At 34.5% G+C, this 20,900-nt stretch overlaps 1 protein-coding gene across 9 annotated transcripts in view; it reads left to right on the plus strand.

Annotated features, from left to right (window-relative positions):
- LOC110998247 (protein Fe65 homolog) overlaps nt 1-17,574 on the plus strand; it is a 65,308-nt gene extending 47,734 nt beyond the window's left edge. For 8 of the 9 annotated variants that reach the window (XM_045633451.1, XM_045633452.1, XM_045633454.1 and 5 more), the window contains exons 4-14: nt 7,172-7,210; nt 7,696-7,913; nt 8,232-8,466; nt 8,772-8,964; nt 9,864-9,991; nt 10,652-10,657; nt 11,687-11,880; nt 12,654-12,856; nt 13,450-13,626; nt 14,126-14,311; nt 14,916-17,574. In XM_045633451.1, coding sequence (XP_045489407.1) covers nt 7,172-7,210; nt 7,696-7,913; nt 8,232-8,466; nt 8,772-8,964; nt 9,864-9,991; nt 10,652-10,657; nt 11,687-11,880; nt 12,654-12,856; nt 13,450-13,626; nt 14,126-14,305 — 1,573 coding nt within the window. In that variant the 3' untranslated portion in view covers nt 14,306-14,311; nt 14,916-17,574. The remainder of the gene's footprint in view (nt 1-7,171; nt 7,211-7,695; nt 7,914-8,231; nt 8,467-8,771; nt 8,965-9,863; nt 9,992-10,651; nt 10,658-11,686; nt 11,881-12,653; nt 12,857-13,449; nt 13,627-14,125; nt 14,312-14,915) is intronic. The other variant, XM_045633453.1, reaches the window with a different exon arrangement.
- The last annotated feature ends 3,326 nt before the right edge of the window (nt 17,575-20,900 follow it).

Here is a 20,900-nt window from a genome sequence, read left to right on the forward strand (position 1 = left end):
CTCAGTAGTCAATATAGTTTGGAAGAATAGTCTGACTTAGTCAGTCCATCGTTGGCCAACGTCCACGCAAACCAGCCTTTGGTGGTGCCACTCAATATGAGGTTCTCTAGGCTCTTGTTCCCCTACTTATGTGACCAACTTGACAACAAAATGATAGTTTTACGATATCCTTTTTTTTTCAAGAGAGGAAAGAAGAGATTTTGACATTTCCTTTCTGTCTAGCTTTTCTTTGATATTAATTCAATCTACCACTCTACCAGACTCTGACTAACACGCCTATATATTCTGTCTCACTCTAACGCATACCAGCTGCACCGGCCGCGCTACGCTACGTCACCGATCTCGTCAGACCGATTTGAGACTCTCTAACGCGTATTGTCATTGCGCGTTAGGTTTATTTTCGTTTCGGAATTTCTTGATTCGGTGGCCGCGCTCAAAGCCCGCGATAAAATTAATACAATAGCTTAAAAATAAAGTTAATGAGAAGGTTTAGAATTTATATATTTTGATTAAAATATTGGGTTACCTATAAGAATATGTGTGTCGCGTTCAGTGTCAAACTTGGGCTTGGCGTTCAATGCATCGTGTAATCTGTATCGGACAAACTTCGTTCCTGTTACAAAGTACATTTTACGTGCAAGATAAAGCTGCCTCGAGCTTTATAAGCTCAACGACGTGTTTTCAAGTTTTATAACTTGATCAAGTATAGTTAAGTCACTATATTGCTGTATTTTTTTATACAAGTAAACGGCAAATATATCACATATTTCTGGGGGATCGAACCTACAGCTTCAGGGATAAAGCCGCGAACCACTAGGTCAACTTTCTGCTCTTATGAAGAGGGAGTAAAAAATAAGTAATAAAAATATGTATTAAAACTACAGGTCCGATTTTAAAATTTATTTCACTATAAGAATAATAGATTATTCCTGAGTAAAGTGTCAGCCATACTTTACCACAATATTTTTTTTGCTGTCGTTACTTTCTCTTTGAATCCATGTGCTTAGTACGACGACACTAACTGCATAATTAGCCAATGTTTCGTGTTTAATCTAACTATGACACTAAATATGAGCATATTGATATTTTCCATCCACCAAACGGGATGGAAGGAAATATTTTAAGAAGCGGAAAGATTTTGACTTCGTATATCACTAACAATTTAGGTTTTACTTTGAAATATTAAGTATAATTTGTCGATTGTTTAATGTTAAATTTCATTTTGTTACTATTTATTTTTCTTTTTGTTACTTTGTATTAATGTACTCATGTTTTCTGTTTCATACATATTGTTTATCTATGTAATCTGTTATGTTAGTTATTTACATACATGTGCTCGGTATGCTGATTAAAACCGCTATTCTGGAACCGAGAGAATGAAAATTAATGTTGGAATTTTAGGTTTCATAACAGACTAAAGAACATAATATTATAATGTAGGTATTTGCTTTGACGTCAAAATTCAGCTTTTATTTAAATTCACTTAGGTTTTTTTAATTCGTGGTATATTTATTTCGTTATCCTAATAATAATAAAAGCCTTTATTTCGATACATTTAAACAATTTCTTTAATATGGTCTATCTATCTACCTTTAGATGGACATATGACATTTTAGAACTAGCAGGGAATGAATGTCGCTCAAAACAAAGAGAAATGGAATGAAAAAAATATGGTGAAGGCTTTTACCTTAAAAGGGACCAAACAAAAACTAGACCACTAAAAAATATATCTAACATTGTTTAAAACTTATATCAACCTAACTAATACCAATAATAAGGAATGTATACCAACCAATTGTCATATGGATTAATAAAGTTTTAATAATAATCATTATCTATCTACCTTTAGACGCCCAAACCCCATAACCCATCTCAATCCATTTTTGGCTGAGACAGCCATCTTAATACAAATATTGATAAAAGTGTGTTAATAACCAATGGGCGGATTGTAATAGCCACCTATCGATACAAGCTATCCATGGTAGGTCGGATCGGTGTATGTGGGTAGACCATTGTATTAAAATGACAGTTAAACAGTGCCAATATCCTATCTTAACATTTTAACTAATACCAGATTTTTAACTATTCAAAAAGCTAAGTATTTAATATGTTTCGAACATATCATGTATTTTAATATTTTTTTACGATTATATTTAATTTATTTGGTTTATATTGATTATCAAATATTATAGTGTAAAGAGCGAAGAGATTGCATTCTATCCGTGGCCAAAATTGGATTGTATTCGTAGAGTTTGGTTATGGGGATGCAGATAGGAGATCGATCGATGGAAAACAATCTGATCTGAGATTGTGGATTAGTTATTATTGGGTTCGGTTACAAACATAATTCTAAAATATAGCTAAAGATGGAATATATATTTACAAAAATGTTCAAACATTTACAAAAGGGAAAAAACGATAAAAATTATTTACCTAATACATTTAACTAATTCAGTTGTGTGAATGCTGGTGGTGTGGTATGGTGTAACAGTGTTAGTATAATGGTGTGTATGTGGGATTTGCTCATGATGCATATTTTGCGCTGTGGATATTCTTAAAATTCCTTATAAATGTAGCTTTAACAAGTCAAGGTATGTTGGTAGTTGTATATCTGGGCTGTGCCACAAAACTGGGGCTGAGTTATATAAGAATAAAAGTTTGTATGTAAAGCGAAGTTTTGCAGAATATTAAAGTTGTACTCGTGGTGAAGATTGTCTAGTTTCTAAACACACAAACTTTTATGCCTTGTAAAAAGATCTTTCTTTTGCTTTTTATAATATTCTAAAGAATATTTTTTTAACGAAGGCACACGGGAGGCTCATTTGATGTGAAGTGATACCGCCGCGCCGCCCATAGGCACTCTCAATGCCAGAGGGCTCGCGAGTGAGTTGCCGGCCTTTTAAGAATTGTTACGCTCTTTCCTTGAAGTCGAATTGGTTCGGAAATACTTAGAGAACTATCTAGAGTCTAGAAAGTTATGGTGCGAAAAATCGTTACATCTATACTTAATATTATAAAGAGGAAAGGTTTGATTTTTTGTTTGTTTGTATGAATTGAATAGGCTCCGAAACTACTTGGCAGATTTGAAAAATTCTTTCACTGTTGGAAAGCTACATCATTCCTGAGTGACATAGGCTATATTTCATTTTCAAAAAAAATAGGCATCCTTACTAAAATTACGATAACATTAACATTTGTTTATTATTTGATACAATTCTAACAGATGGCGCTGAGTTAAAGGTAGTAGTTTGGCAAGACGACGTTTGCCAGGTCAGCTAGTTGTTATATATGTACTTAAAATGTAATTTGTTACCAATAAGAGTGATGATTTCTGAGGTGCATTATGACTGAAACACACATAGCTTTCCTCGCTCTACTAATATAGTAAAACAGCAAGGTAATGCTGCCATTAAAGGTACACTTCCACAGGGACCAAACTTTTAATTGTATCCAATTATAATTACTATTACTATGTATGTAATTTATTTGATAAAAACGTCGTAAACAATCTGGCCAAAATACATGAAGTTCACGCGGGTTGGTGAAGACGTCAGCTAGTAAAATTCCAGTGTTTATATCTGTGTGTTTAATTTTGGACTGTTTATGTAATTTATAGTTTCCGCGGTAAAATCAATCTCAAACGCCCAAAAAACAGAAGAAATACAGATTTTGATGCAATAAGTATTATTACGTCGCCTATATATTAAGATATATATTATCTGTAGTGGGCTGGTCAGTTAAAAAAACCCTAAATATACTATCTTTTTTTATGATATGGAAATGCACTAATGCAGGCCCGCATCAAGAATATCGAACTTGACGTGGGGACTGTGGGGCTGGATCTACACTCAAAACCCTCTGCTATTCAGAGGGGTAGCGAGACCCCACCTACTAAAAACACCTCAGCCCATTACAAGCCCTTAAGATGGGCCCTCGGGGTTCGCTAGGCATTCTTCCCAAGGGAATATATACTATCTTAGGTTAGGTCAATTTGGGTTCTATCATGAAAAATTAGTCATATAGATAAATTAGAAGAGATGGCTTTGGTTAGCAAAGCGCCACACACGCGAGCAATACAAATAATTAACGAAATTTCTGTTGAGGTAGACCTATTTGTTTGTACACTGGCTGAGTTCACAAGAGTTACTTGCTATTTTATTATATTGTTAGTTATAAGTTTAGTTAATCTTATAACTAACAATATAATATATATATATTTATTATTAAGATTTAGGTATATAAGTATAATTTTTTAATGTTTTTTTTTAATGTAGGATAATTGGTGTGGGTATTATTTTGGCGTTCGATCAAATCAAATCAAAAATCATTTATTCATATAGGTAACATAATCTACACTTATAAACGTCAAAAAAAAGATATATTCATTAAATGATTCTAATTTTACATTAACTGCCAGTTCTCAAATCAAGGGCGTAGAACAGAGAAGAACTGGCAATAAACTCTCGGCCACTCTTTTTGATCACCAAGTTTTTTTTACACAATTTTTGTAAGGAGCTGCAACCATGAAATTGTGGTATGGTGAAGTAGAAGCACGCACTTACATAATCGTGAGAACGACACGCAAATACGTAGTATAAACAACTAATATCGAATAAGTAGTAATTGTTAAGGTAGAATAATGAAGTGGAGTAAATAAATAAATAAAGCTTGTTATATATACTATAGATGTGCATAATGTATGATGTGGTGAACTTATTAAAGTTATATGTACATATATATGTATTATTTATTAAAATAATACATATACCACAGGTATATAATATATGTATTAGCGTCTGAACTGTTTTTAACCGTGAAAATTAAAAAAAGCAATCGCTTAAATAGATCACCTTATATCGAACGACAGGTAATTCTTTTTGAAGTCTAAAATTCCACCGTTAGAAGCTAACAATAGAACCTCTTGACACACGTAGAGAGCCCGTAAAGACAACTTGACACCAAAACGGAGATACGATGCGCTTTTAAAGGACTTTGAGCTTTTGAAAGTGCAGTTTCTATGAGAGCATTGTGTTACGATGTAAGCTTTTCAATGTAACTTACTATGTTGTGAAGTTTATTAAATTTGTTATTTGCTTCTTTTTCTGTTGTCACTTTTTTCTTAAAGATTTGCAATATTGTTCGTTCAAATATTGCAGTTTTCGCCATTTACCGAAAACCATCTTCAGCAAATCTCGCGTATTTGAAAGTATATTTTCCATTTCCGACGAAAAAAAAATATATTTACATTTTTCAAGCTTTTAGAATAGAATACTGAATATATTAAAAAAAACTAGTCGGCATTTGTAGGTATAATAAGATTTAATTAATCAAGTTCAACGTCATTAATAATTCTATATATCTACGGTTTATATTACAATCTATCTTTTCTAAAGAGCATTATCATTATGGTAAACACAAATAAAAGTAAACTTATAATTTTAAAAATATTATGTTGCAAATGTCATAATATTATGAATATTTATGTAATTTATAATTGTTAAACACTCTCCTATGAAATTCAAATTCATTTATTAATACAATGTACACTTATGAACGTCAAAAAAGAAATATACATTAAATGCTTCTAATTTACATTAACTGCCAGTTCTCAAATGCGGGCGTAGAACGGAAGAGAAGAACTGGCAATAAACTCCCCGCAACTCTTTTTAATCACCAAGTTTTTGTCTTACACAACGTTTGGAGCTGCAACCATTGCACCATGTTCCACATGACATCTTAAGTAATTAATAATAAAAACAAAGATTTGACCTCTATCAGCAGGAGGCATGGTGAAATAGGAGCACATCTATAAAACAGCTTTAAAAATTTAATGACATTCCTCTTGAAATAATCATATAGCAGTGGTTCATCTGGGAAAGTGGGAGATTAAATTGTTTAATATGGTGATCGATCCTTCGGTAAATACAGGCATGTTTTGAACAATTTTAAACATTTCTTATAGTTTTAAACGCAATTTTAAAAACGTAAAAAGACTATGTTATTATTTTGACTGAGTACTGATATTTATTCTATACATTTACAATGTAAACAAACTTTCGTCTGCAAAGTTTCTTTAACCAAAAAGCTTTTTTTCAAAGTTATGAAACTTGTATTAAATTACTGTACGATCCAAAGCAGTACATTTTGGTAACTAAGTTTTTCTTAGTTTTAAATTTAACTTAAACAATAACTAATACGGGTTTCTACAAGAAAACAGCAAAATAATTCGTAATTATTCCGACCGCAGGGTGCACATAAAATGGTCGAATGAAGTGCTATTAACTCTGAGATTGGTCATAAAGCCGCTTCGTGGTTAATTTACTAGATTCTTGTTAAGTTAATGTAACAAGTGTGCTGAATGCGGACAGGACGAAGCTGTTACCGTGTCGGGCGATTGTTGGTGGCGCCGTGGGGTTTTAGTGGGTTTGCACAGAAGCGAGTCCCACATAACCCTTCACCACCAGGCAACCGTGCCGCGGGTATGCGTCATGCAATTCCCCACGAAAATTACAATTTAACTTACGAGTGATGTTTAATGATGCCGCCCATGAGCACTAAAAAAACAAAAACTTCATTTCACAAGTGGAACCCCTAGTATTTATGAACCAATTCGAAGTAGGGTTAGGGTAGGGTAGTAGGTCCATGATGAGCGAAGCGGCTTTGAATTCTATTGGCGGCAGGATCACATATCATCAGATGCCTCCTGCCAGTGTCGTAGCTACCTTGGGTGGCACCCGAGGCAGGAAGTTGGTGGTGTGCCCCACGACAGCGTCAGGGTCTTTTGCGGGAATCTCCGAGCTGAGTTACTGCTAGAGGAGGAATCCCTGAAAAAGAAATTTTAACCGGGTGTCAGGCGCCCCCCTTTGCTACGCCACTGACTCCTGCCGGTTTGTTATCATAAATGGGTGTTATACTAAGAAAGTTGAGACAGCCATAGGCATCTACATACACTTGAATGTCTTCTGGGAAAAAAAGCTTAAATAATGATTAGTAGATTGGAAAAGATATCAACAAGAGTAAAGAAACATTCATAATTTCAGGAACCCCCAAAACGCTTTCTTACACTGGCATTACTGAGCATTTTACCGCTTTTTTAGGGAAATTTAACGAAAAGAATTTTCTATAATCTACGATTTTATCAGTTCTGTAGTCTTTGCGTTGATTGTTACAGAGTTGAGGACGAGGCTTCTTCACCAGTTGGCAAAGTCAAGTGAGTATTAAAAGAAAATATATTTAACCTACATAGTATAATAATAGTCAAAGTATATACAAATATAATAGACAAATGAAATTTTAAGTTTGGTTCCCGTGGCAGCAAAGCATCCGCTCCTCACTAAAGAACAAGATCACTGCTACTGTCAGGCGCCAACTTAAGTTTTAAGCTATTGCATAGATTTTATCGCAGGGTTTGAGCGCGGCGAATCAAGAAATTCCGAAACGAAAAAACCTAACGCACGATGACGTATATGAGATCGGTGACGTAGCATAAGCGCGGCCCGTGCATCCGGTACGCGTTACAGTGAGACAGACTATATGGTGTGCGTAGGCGTGTTAGTCAGAGTTTGGTATAGTGGTAGATTGAATTAATATAAATGAAAAAAATACACATATGTAATAATAAATAACTAAAAATGCTAAGGAATTGCTTTAATTAGCGCCATTATCTAACATTCATAAATATATAAAACTTTACAGCGAAAAGTGCGGCCTTATCACGCCGTCACAGAATGGTGGGGAGGAATCGCCACCACCAGAAAAGGAGCGAGCTGACCGCGAGGATTCAGAGAAGCTTCACGCAGCCGTTGGCCCGGTGCCCCATTGCGCTGAGGGCCCCAATGATGACTTATACGCCATCCCTGTAAAGTTGAGGCCCAAGAAGGAGACATTGCCTCCCGGTTGGGAGAAACATGAAGGTATGTTAACGGTTTATAAAAAAAACCGAGCGGAATCTTCCCCAAAATCTGTTTTATTTAAATTTTTTTCACAAATTTGCTATGTTTGGATTTTGTTACTCTCGAGAGAAGTTATTGAAATCCTGCATCAATCTTTCAAAATGAATACATAAACTACTCAACTCCACCATATATTTCGTCCATTTGCCCTACTTTAAGAAACGATGATAAAAACTGGAAAGAAACAATGTACTTTTTTTAAATTTGGCGATCGGATAGGTTAGGGTTTAAAACTAGTGTTTATACATAAATTAACAAAAAATATCTTTATAATTACAGACAATGACGGTCCTTACTACTGGCATATAAAGAGTGGTACAATCCAGCGAGAGATACCAAAAATGCCGCCGATCGAGGCCAGAGAATCCCGCATTTCAATGGTCAGGGATTGTTCCAACTTGTCCGAGGTGAAATACGACGGGCCAATGACGTCATCAGTCACCAGAAGTACGACTAGTGGTGCCCTTGACCAAGATGCTCAGGAAGCTAAGCGGAAAGAGGAGATGGCTTATAAGTAAGTGTTATATAAGATACTGAACATATATTTGTGATTGTTTTATTACCCAGGATTTGTCTTTGCATTGCGACAAGGCAGTTTGCTAGATTCAATTAACAATATTTTAATATATTTATTTTATTTATATATACATTCTAAAACAATGTGTATGCCTAAAAAATACAAGAAAATATGGCATCACAAATTTAACACACTTACACATACACATCAATTACATTAGAACTTATGCAATATATCAAAAGAAACTGAGACAAAAATGTTTTGAAGTTATTATTACATTAAGAAAAACTTAAATATTTCAGACGCCGCAGCTATCCAGCCAGGCCGGAATCAGACGGGCGAGCTGTGCGATTCTTCGTCAGGTCATTGGGTTGGGTTGAGATCTCTGAAGCAGACCTGACTCCTGAGAGGTCTAGCCGAGCTGTCAATAAGTGCATTGTTGACCTGAGTTTGGGGAGAAACGATTTGTTGGACCAAGTTGGACGTTGGGGAGATGTAAGTTAAAACAATAGAATACTACTGTTATATCTTTTGTTTAAAGTATTTATGTGAAACATAAACGAACGCACACAAGTAGTTTGTTTTGATTGACTTGAATTGGCAAATTTATTTATTTAGGTAAAACAATGTACACTTATGAACGTCAAAAATGAAATACATATTAAATGCTTCTTACTTTTCATTTATTGCAAGTAGAAGGGAAGAGGACTGGCTATAAACCGTCCGCCCCTCTTTTTAATCGCCAAGTTTTTGTTTTACACAATGTTTTTAAGAAGCTGGAATCATTACACCGTGTTCCATCAGACATTTTACGTAATAGAGAATAATAAAAAAAATGAAAAACAAAGAATTGTCCTCTATCAGCAGGAGGCATGGTGAAATAGGAGCACGCACTTACATACTCGTGGGAACAACACGCAAATACGTAGTATAAACAAGTAATATCACCGCATACACGAATTCAAGTACGACCAGTCACCACAAGTAGCACCCGTTCACGAGTATGACGCATGGCCAGCCATCCCGCCATATTTTAGCGAGAGAGACAATCTGTCCGGAGTTCGATTCCCGTAAAGCTAGAAGGAAACTCTTTACTCCTTGAATAAAAGAAATACAATAAGGCTAAGATAGCTGGGAGACAGCAAACAATAAAAATATAGCATTTCCTTGGTTCCATAAGTACTTCTATAACTTGTAATAGTAATAATTAATAAACTTTAACACGAAGTTAAAACTTAAACTTTAACAAAACTAAGTTATGTCAAAAACGTTGACATAACTTAGTTAATTTATTATTTTTATATTTTATATCAAAAAAATATTATTTTTATATTTTAAACAAACTAGTTAAGTTGAAAATAAGCCAATTAAAGTGGTTATGTAAATAATTCCAGGGTAAGGATCTCTTCATGGACCTGGATGACGGAGCCCTGAAACTGATAGACCCTGAAAGTCTCAACACATTGCACACACAGCCTATCCATACCATACGAGTTTGGGGAGTTGGTAGGGACAATGGACGGTAAGGTTCTAACGAATTAACATTTATAATTACATTAAAGTAAATAATTAATCTCAATCACTCGAATGCCAAGGTTAATGCAAAAAATCGACAAGTTTTAGATTTATTTATTTATTTATTTAATTTTAAGTGATCTAACATTTTACTTAATACATATTAATATACAAAATACAATACAGAAAGCCAAAACAGATTACATAGATTAACATTTTAGAACTTTACATAGATTTAAGAAGAACTTCGATGCACATTCGATTTAACTACTGATATTCTGACAGAGACGCGATTTTTATCAGAATTTTTCGATTTGTAAAGTCGAATTCGAATAACAAAGGCAACCTACTTCTTATTAATTTACGATATTTGTTTTAAAATAAGTGTTGTTTGATTTGCTTTTTTAAAAGAGTACCGAGAGTTCTTTACGCCGGCTTTTTCTCTCGGCCAACACCCTCTGTCTTTGCCGATGAGTAGGGATGTCTAAAGGTTCAAATTACGTGGAAAAGTGATATCTATCTTATGTTAATAATAAACATTATTTAATTAGTAAAGTGTTTTGTGACTTATTTGTTAACAAAACATATGTTATCTAAATTGTTTATTACTTAAAACCTTAGATATTTTTATTTATTTAAAATTATTTGTTATGCTTCCCTGGATCAGTGAACGGTATGTATCTGTAATTTATATAAGCACACAACTTTCGACGCATGGCCACCAAATTCTTCCATTTGTGTCTCACCTTCATTATTTCCAATCTTTCCCCGCTATCATTTATGTCATTTTCTCAAGTTTCTGGGAGACTCTTTCTTACTTTGGGTCATTCCAATTAACTCTTTGATTTATCCGTCATCACTAACGCGGGTGATGTCCACTTCAAGTTAGTCTGTTATATGACGAATGTAGTTTTTGTGCATATGGATAAATAAATATACATATTTTTATAATTAACAAGTAGAAAAACTATTGGATGACTGTCAAGCAGTTGTCAATATGATTTGCAGTTTTTGATAGGAGTTCCGAATTTTTGTTTTTAATTTATCTTTGGTCTAAACATTTGATATATAAATATTATTTCTAATCTATTTTTTTTAAAGTATTTATTAAACTTAGATACCAGTGGTGGCTTAGTAGCTTCAGAGTACCACTCTCATCCCTGCGGTTCGTAAGTTCGATCCCCGGCTGTGCACAACTGGACTTTCTTTCTATGTGAAAGAAAACATTGTGAGGAAACCCGCCCCAAAACGTTGTTGACACGTGTTAGGCACAGGAGTCCGATCACCTATTTGCCTATCACATAGTCAATACATCAAAAAGACACAGAAATATGAGTCCCAAACTTAACAAGATTGACCTAAAAAGCACCACTGATTTATTTTTATTAATTGAACTTATTTTTAAACCCATAAAATTTTATTTGTATAATTGTATATTAATTTGTTACACGTTACTCATTCACTCTCTCACACACTTACTCATGCACACAATCAGGTGTGATGATAACAGTTTAACAAGTAAAAAATAAAAAGGAAATGAACTGGTTAAATTATTTTAAGTAATTAACTTTGTTATGGAAGAGCTGGGAACCCTAACACAGGTATATTTACTTAAAAGGGTTCCCAAATCTTACACTATGAAAAGAAAGATGTACCAACTTAAAATGAATAAAGACTTATTTATTATTTGTATACAATACAGAGACTTTGCGTACGTGGCACGCGACCGAGTGACACGCAAACACATGTGTCACGTGTTCCGATGCGAGGCCCCGGCGCGGTCCATTGCCAACACGCTGCGGGACATTTGCAAGAGGATCATGATCGAGCGCTCGCTGCAGCCTCCGCCGAGGCCCACGGACTTACCGGCTGCCAGGCGGCCGAGACCACTCTCCGGTATTTAAGACTTCGCTATTATTAATTCGCGCGTACAACGTACACATGTCAGAAGTGAAACGTCTTTGGAAAACTATTTTTTTTTTTAATTTTAATTACACTCCGAAGAACCCTGGAGCTCGGCAACATTGTCTGAGCTAATATTATTATGGTAGATATTCCTATTGAGGAATGTCTCCACCCGTCAGTCCTCCTACAACTCATCTGCTCATAGTCAGAAGACTGATTGCACGATGCGCTCTTGGGAAAAAAAAATATTCATCGTCATTTGAGATTTCAATAAATTGTTATGCATAAAATGTAAAATACTTAATTTTAAAAATAGAATTTCTATAAGGTAATTCCCCCCTTTTCGTTCTCTCTCGTAATCGCTCTCAATCGCTCTCTCCCTTTTCTTCAAAACGCTGCACATGTTCGTGACGGTCCACAATTTTTTTTCCTTCATGCGCCTAAAGAAGTTTCACTTCAAAAATCCAGGTTTTACTCAACTCAGTTTTGGAGTAAAGATGTCGCGTATATACTCCGACCTGAAGGACCATAGACAAGTCTTACCACTGACTGGCCTGAAGCCCAATCTAGCTTTGGCCGGAATGGCTTTGAAAGCGCAGCTCAGTTTTGGAGTCACCTGCGAGATAGACTGTTCTCTCTATATGCCCAAAGCACTAGCTCGTGCTAAACCAGCGGGAGAAAACCGACATGCCTTAGATATGTGTCGGGCACAGATGGCTAATCATTTACTAGAAAAAATGAACTTCATCAGAGTTTAATTCCAGGTGCCTCGTTTCCGACTCCAATGGAAGAGCCACGCAAGACAGTGAGGGCTCGTTATCTGGGTAGTGCGGAGGTGGGTAGACCCACCGGCATGGACGTGCTGAACGACGCCCTGGAGAGGTTGGCCGCCGCCCGAGCGCCTTCTGCCTGGAGGCCTGTGGCTGTCGCAGTGGCGCCCTCTTGCATCACCATCACTGAGGAAGGGGTGGGTTCTTCACTAGTCTTATTTTATATTTCATAAGACACAGATAAAATTCTCTTTTATACCATTGATTATAAATTCTTTCCAATTTATGAGTGAATGCACAAAATGTGCTAATTGGCTTTTCAGTAGTTTTGTAGTGAGATATATATTATTATTATATAAGAGTACAAAATATGGAAAGATTCTATATTCTAACTCCAGCTAACAAAAACATACAATTCCAAATATATATAAAAAATGCCACTGGTTGATCAAGCAAAAACCTAAATATTTGTATGTCTGAGTTATATATTTTTTGTTACATTAAGAAATAATTACACCTCAAAACTAACAAAACTTAGTAAATATAAAGTTCTTTTTAACGCCATTAAATATAAACTAATAACTAATAATTCATTAACGTTAATACTTAATTGGCAACAATAAAACCTATCAAAAAACTAACTGCGATTACTATAAATAAACTAGAAAACTATAGAAACTACTTATAATTGATTAACACTTTAGGTATTATAATACACAAAAAACTTATACAGTATTTATTCCACTGAAAAACTCAGATGTCAGAGATGATCCAAGCTATTCTTCCACAGGAATCAACCCCAATAGTGGAATGTCGGGTGCGATACCTGTCCTTCCTGGGTATAGGCCGCGACGTTCGCCGTTGCGCCTTCATTGTGCACACACCGCAGGACAGCTTCGTTGCTCACGCCTTCCACGCGGAACCAAGTTCTGGAGCTCTCTGCAAGACTATCGAGGCAGCTTGCAAGGTAAAAGAGAATTAAAATTAATACTTTTTTTATAGAACAGGGGGCAAACGGGCAGGAGGCTCACCTGATGTTAAGTGATACCGCCGCCCATGGACACTCTCAATACCAGAGGGCTCGCGAGTGTCTTGTCGGCCTTTTAAGAATTTGTATGCTCTTGAAATATTAAATAGATCTTTGCAAAGAAAGTGGTACATTCAGATTGATTAATTATATAACCACAGAAACAACCATTACACAATAGCGAAGTCATTTATAACTATTGTCAAAACTTATGGTCTAAATATTCTGCCTTTAAAGACACCTTCCTCTTGCATCTTCCTCGAGATTTATTTTAAAAAAATAATTAAAGATAACAATTTGTACAAACTTCAGAGTAATATATACATCATCTGAATTTATTGAAAATCTTTTCATAGCATATAGATTATTATAATGCATTATTTTTATATTCTGTTTTCATATTCGCTATTAAATTATACATATAATTCTAAACTTTCAGCTGCGCTACCAGAAATGTCTAGACGCCCACGGCGGCTTCTCAGCCTTGGGCAGCTTGAGCAGCGTGCCGGGCGGGACTAGCAGCGCGGGCAGTCCGCCATCCAGCGACGCGAACCGTGCTTCACTCGGGCAAGCCCTGAAATCGCTTGTTGGCTCGCTTACTGGACGACGCGCGTCTTGAATTTAGGTAATACATAACGGAATCTTATCTGTGTATCTAGTAGCCTTGGAGTACATAACAAGAATATCATATGTTTATATCGTTCTACAAAGCACGGTTCGATGGCCGTCGATACATAATCTTATACTAGAATAAGTTCTGAATACATACCTCTTGTCTTCTTACCAGGAATGATTTTGAGAAATTCTATTAGTATGGAAACAAAGAGAAGTGAGGCTGTCGCTGATGCCTTGCCTCACAATAGTTCTCAAAAAATGCACTAAACTTACTATAATATTCTAAATAGTGGACATAACTAATTGTGAAATATAATAAACAAAAGAAGGTATATATGAAAATAAAAATGCGTTTAAATTAACCCGAGTAAATCCAAAAGACTAATCAAGAAATGAGGATCGGCCAAGTAAAAATATATATCACCCTCATGACCCTCATCAAATGTTATAAAATAAAAACCATGTATTTCAAACATATACAATATTTTTGTAGGTTTATATATAAAAAAAAACACTTTTCCACTACCACGAATGTTTTGTGTTCATATCTTACTAGCAGTAAGTTATTATTTCAAGTCATATTTATTTAGTAAAATTTCTTAATATAATTCCAGAATGCCATCACAGCGCAGCTCGCCACGCTAACTTATTTCCGTTAGATATTCGTAATAAATATAAGATATTTAAATGTTAAATTGTTACAATCGGATTTGTTTAAATTCTATATAATATCATCATATTATTTGTTGCCTTCAAGACTGCCATTTTAGAAATTGCACAAACGTTTATTTCAAATAATTGTAACACCGTGTGAATCTAGATATTAGAGATAACGTTTTAGTTCAACAAATTCACGTTAGATGGCGTTATTCACAAGACTAATTATCGACCTATTCGATAGTGCTTTCGGATAAATATTATTTATCATTGGTGTATATTGGTGAACTTCATAATATGTAGCGTTTTATTGTGTCAACTGTCATGAAAAGGCAGATAAAGGTGCCAGCACGTTTAACAATCACAATTGTTGGGTCATATATTTTCTGTTAGCTATTTGGAAGCACTTATTAGAATAGGTCCACGTAAAGCTCCCACAAATACGTTTTTTCTCTGTGTGAACGTGTTTGCTGTTGGTCTAAATATAAACCACTTTGTATTGCATACATTAAATTTATATGATCTCAATATACACTTAAATCATATATTATAGTTACCTTATAATACCTAGTCGATAGTTGTATGCTTTTGTAAATTACGAGCGAAATAAAGTAAGTGACATTTTAAACTATTTATGTCGGCAAAACAGTATTTGGTCAATCAGTTAAGTGTCTGTCTCGCTCTGTCTGCATACGGGTGATAGAGACAATGTAAAAGGTTAGTTGTACGGAATATTGGTTTGTAAATATATTAGATTAGTGTAGCTAATGGAACGGAACTTTGGGATGTTTCCAACCATAACGTCGTTTTGGTTGGATAAGCGAGCACGGTATGAAGAAATTACTCCAATCGAGTGCTGTCGCCCGGGTATAGCCGGGCGGCATATCTGAAATCGGTAATGTTTGGTGTTTCGTGTTGGATAAAATAATATAGTCATAGTGAAGAGTTTATTTTTGCTTAAGCTTGTATATTATAAAGTATATTGGATTGCGAGAAATGAATATTTTTTGTATGTCGCATATATGCGTTGGAAATTAGCTTCAAAGTGTACAATTATTTTCGCCCTTTTGGCTATACTATATTCTGCTAGCCTCCTTACAAGGGTCTTGAAATCTGAGCTTGGATAATATTTATAAAGCAAATATTAGATTCTAAATATATACCATGCAATGTAATAAACAAACAATAAGGGTAACTACTCATCGGTCTTTGGAAAGAGATAGTCGAATTCGTAATGCAGTATCTCTTTCACTGTAACGTCATTTGTGAGAAAGAGATAACGCATAAGCCGAAGTTGGCTCTCTCTTTCTAACAGCCGATACGCATATATAGTCGAATACCGAGTAACTTCATTGGATTTACGTTAATTATCGCGTAAGTTAACTTTCAAAGTTTATACTTGATCGATTTCGTTTACTCGATGCAAATATCTAACGTCAACTATCTAGTTTATAGTTTACTTTCAAGGCGATAGTTTACGTTTACCCGATTTATAATCAATATTTAACTGCATTGGAAAGCTTCAATTCAACAGGTCTAACATTAACAAGAATAATTTTAAGATACAACTTGTAATATTTATTTGTATATAGCGCACGGGACCCAGAAAAGTCCAAATTATATACGTTTGTGTCTATAACAAAATAGTCTATGTCCAATCACAAAGGTCGTCACATTTAAGATCTGTGGGGTTGTCTTGTTTAAGATTGAATTGTCTCGCGAACTCTCAACACTGTAATTGGCGCGTAATGGACCAATTACAGCGTTGGGCGAAGTGGATTCGTTAGTACTCATTGACAATACGAGAACCGTGCATGGTCTTAAATGTAGGGGCCATTGTCACGCGATTTAATGACCTTCTACCTTGCTTTGTGTGGTTTTCATTTGTAGGTTAAGAGTATTTAGGTAGAAAGGTCATTTTCGCACCTCTTAGATAAGGCGTTCACTAGAATATCACAGATTAGCTTCAAATAATTCAATATAATGTTGCTTGGATATCATATACACTATACGTCATATAGTTTTATTCACGTTGTAATTAAGATGTCATTGTTTTTATGTCCGCGGATTCCACTTTAACTTTTCAATTTGACTGTCAACTTAAGTGTCAGCCGATCCAACTAAAGAAACAAGTGTACCTAAAGTGTATAATTACTTAGCCGACAACACATTCCTTCCATTGCAGGATCCCAAGGTAAAATGAAAATATTTAATTAAATTGACCGAGTTTTGACCATTATCCGGCTCGAAGGACCAATGTGTAATGGCAAAGGTTTTGAAAATAAAGTCAACTTTTGTGTTAGAGTGTAATGTTTAATTTGAGAGGCTGGTTTTATATAAATTTGTAAGAAAGTTCAAGTGGAATTGCTTTTATACGCGGGCCATAGTCGCAATAGTTGGTACAAGCTTGACTGCCTTTATCTGAGAAGGTTTATGAAGTATTTTCTACAGAATATAATCGTTTATATGTAGAATAGATAGCTTGAACGAGTTATCGGCTCATGTTTGTTGAACGATGTTTTTGATCCGTCATCGCTTTGACAGCTTAAAAGCCTTCGATTGTGGCTTTTAATGAATAATTTTGTGAAATTAATAAAAAAAATAATTATAAACACACTTGTTGTTTTATTTGTTATTCACCTTTATCATCATTACATATTATAAAACAAAGTCGCTTTCTCTGTCCCTATGTCCCTTTGTATGCTTAAATCTTTGAAACTACGCAACGGATTTGATGTGGTTTTTTTAAATAGATAGAGTGATTCAAGAGGAAGGTTTATACGTATAATGTTAAATAGTGGAGAAGTATTGTTATTTTTGAGGTTTCTAATGTGATGTCGTAAATAATTACATTTTTTCCGCTTACATTGCAAACGGAGGCTGAACCCTACGAGTTTTATCAAAATAATGTATTAAGTATTGTACACATTGAAAAGTCCATGATGGTATATGTCTATCTCTTATGGATAACCCACATTTTTATATACAACGTTCACAGATTTTCTGTAGTGTATTTAGTATCAGCATTGCACCCGTGCGAAGCCGGGGCGGGTCGCTAGTTTAGTATAAGAACAAGTTGTGTCATCATCAGCCTCTATACTTGGTCTATTTCTGGACGTAGGCAGTTCACATGATCGGGTCCTTTAAAATACACTATTTATTTATTTGGAGCAAGAGTATTAAACTGGTGCCCAAGGTAGTTACATTGTCACCACCATACTTAGGGCGCACTGTCAGCATGAATACTAATAACACCTCAAGTGTTTAACTTTGTAAGCTTTAGATGATGTAAGGCACTTTAGAGGTAAGGAGTATATTAATTATAAAATCAGTCTAATATCGACCACCGTAGAATTAGGGTCTAGCATCGACCATAGTATAATATAATTGTAATTCCTTTTAATAAAGTTTCTATTTTTTTTTTAAATTTTTGAATATCGTCGCGATTTGACTGGCGCAGCCGGTAGGATACTCGTCGTGATCCTGTGTCTGACTAAAAATCAGTCGAAGCATCGGGTTACGCGTGTGTTTCAACGCACATAACGAGTATACAAAACCAACAAATTTGTCAAATTATCTTGCGCGATAATTCAAGTTCAAGATTATAAAAAAAAGTGAAACAAGAGTGAAACAGCAGTTATAAATAGAAGAAATGGGTTCCAGATTTATGTGAGTAAACCTCTTCACATTCCAACCTGTCCCATTTTATTTCCATTTGACTGTATTAGTAATAAGTTTAAGTAATTTTAAGTAAAAAGAAATTGTTATTATTTAAATTAAAAATGCAAGAAATACGTACGATTCCATCAGATATTTTAAATATAATACCTAAATTTGATGGCGATCAGAAACTATTAAATTTATTTCTAAGAAAAAGCGAATATGTAATAAGAGCATTCAGATCAGAGCATCCAAATGTCGCACAAGACCTCTATATTTTTCACGCAATTACAAGCCGCCTAAGAGGCAGGGCGAGCCATCTAATTAGTGAGAGACAGGACATTAACCATTGGACAGAGTTAAAAACAATTCTTATCCAACATTTCGGAGATCCTAGAACGGAAGAATGTATCTCAATAGAATTAGAAAATATTAAAATTAATCAAGGCGAGTCATATTTAAGTTTCTGCAATAGAATCCAAAGCGTCCGTAGTACATTATTTTCAAAAATTAATTTAATAGAGGACGAGAATATTAAGAACGCAAAAATGAACATTTATAACCATACATGTTTAAATGTTTTTCTTTTCAATTTGCCTGAGGATATGATACGCGTTGTCCGACTACATAGATGCATAACTCTAGAAGACGCGCTCAGTGTAGTAATGGAAGAAGTTAAATCAACGTAGAAGCAAGGATAAACCCAGGTATGAAAAAGCAAAAGTTAAGGGTAAAATAAAAAGAAATGTAGTATTGGTAGAAACTAACACAAAAAATAAAAACGTTCCAATAAAAGACATAAAACGTCCCTCACAGATTCGTCCTGCTAGTGACCCAAGCAGTAACGATCCGGGCCCTTCAACTTCAAAAGGTTGAGAAGAATCCAGGCGTTCTCCCTCTCAGAGAAGGAACCGCTCTGATTACGTATGATAAGTGGATAGTAATTAAGACATTAGATATTAATCTTATTAAGGAAGAATTAGAATTTAATATGCATAGATATTTAGAACTCAATAGAATAGTAGAATTACAGTTAAATATCAGTAGCCCTCCGTTAATATATTTCAATGATGTTAAGCTTCAAGTTAATTATATGTTAAATATCACATTGAACAAATATTCAGAAATTGTACCAATTAACAGACAGAAAAGAGGACTCATCAATCCTTTAGGATCTTTAGTTAAAATGATAACAGGAAATTTAGATTATGAAGATGCTATTAAATATGACAACTTAATAAAAACCGTAAAAACTCGAGAACATTCTCTAGAAAAGAAAACTACTGTTATATCTGAAATGATAAGACTTGTTGCGAACTCTACTATAAATATTACAAACAATCTCGAACAATTAAGTGATGCAATTAATAAAATAAATAAAAATGTTAAAAATATTTCAATTATTTCACATATTAATCAAATAACACATATTTATAATTCTTTCTTTCATAATTTTCAAATCATTTACACAAAATTGCCGAGATTGAAAACATTTTAGCATTTAGTAGAATGGGCGTATTACATCAATCTATAATTAATACTGATGAACTCATTAATGTACTTAGAATCATTGAGAAAACAGATAGGCTGATATTTAAAGTAATTCCTGAAAATATTATAAGAATTGAACAGTCCATGACATTGAAATCATATTTTAAGAACAATGTTATTACTTTAGTATTAGAAATACCTTTAGTTAAGAAAGAAACTTATTTTTATTATAAAATTGTACCCTTACCTGTCACCCAACCTGAAACAAACCTTACCTTAATAATACTCCCCAAGTATCCTTACCTTATTGTGAAGGGGTTGAAAGCGAAATCGCTGTCGACGCCATGTAAGAATTTAGAAGAAGAAACATACCTTTGTGATGAGCTGCAGACCATGGTACCTGTTGAAGACACTTGTATCTTGGACCTGATGAAGTATTCTCACAATGTCTCCTGCAAACAAATTCCAATAAAATTCGAAGAAATTAAAGTAGAACTTTTACAAGTTAATCGATGGATGATATACTCTAAATCACCTGTCGATCTGATTAGAACGTGTGATAACGAAATTATACATTACACTCTCATAGATACTTACTTGTTAACTATAGAAGATAAATGTCAATATAACATTGCAAATCACAATTTAAAAATACATAGCAGTAACGGTGAGAAGCTTATATATCAAAAGCTGCCACTAGTGAATTTACCTGAAAACCTGAAGATCCGTATCCAGAACAACATTAATCCTGTTAAACTCAATGGGGTTGATTTAACAAATCTAAAAGTGTT

The sequence above is a fragment of the Pieris rapae genome, chromosome 23 (assembly GCF_905147795.1).
Source record: "Pieris rapae chromosome 23, ilPieRapa1.1, whole genome shotgun sequence".
In the NCBI taxonomy this organism is placed as follows: Eukaryota; Metazoa; Arthropoda; class Insecta; order Lepidoptera; family Pieridae; genus Pieris; species Pieris rapae.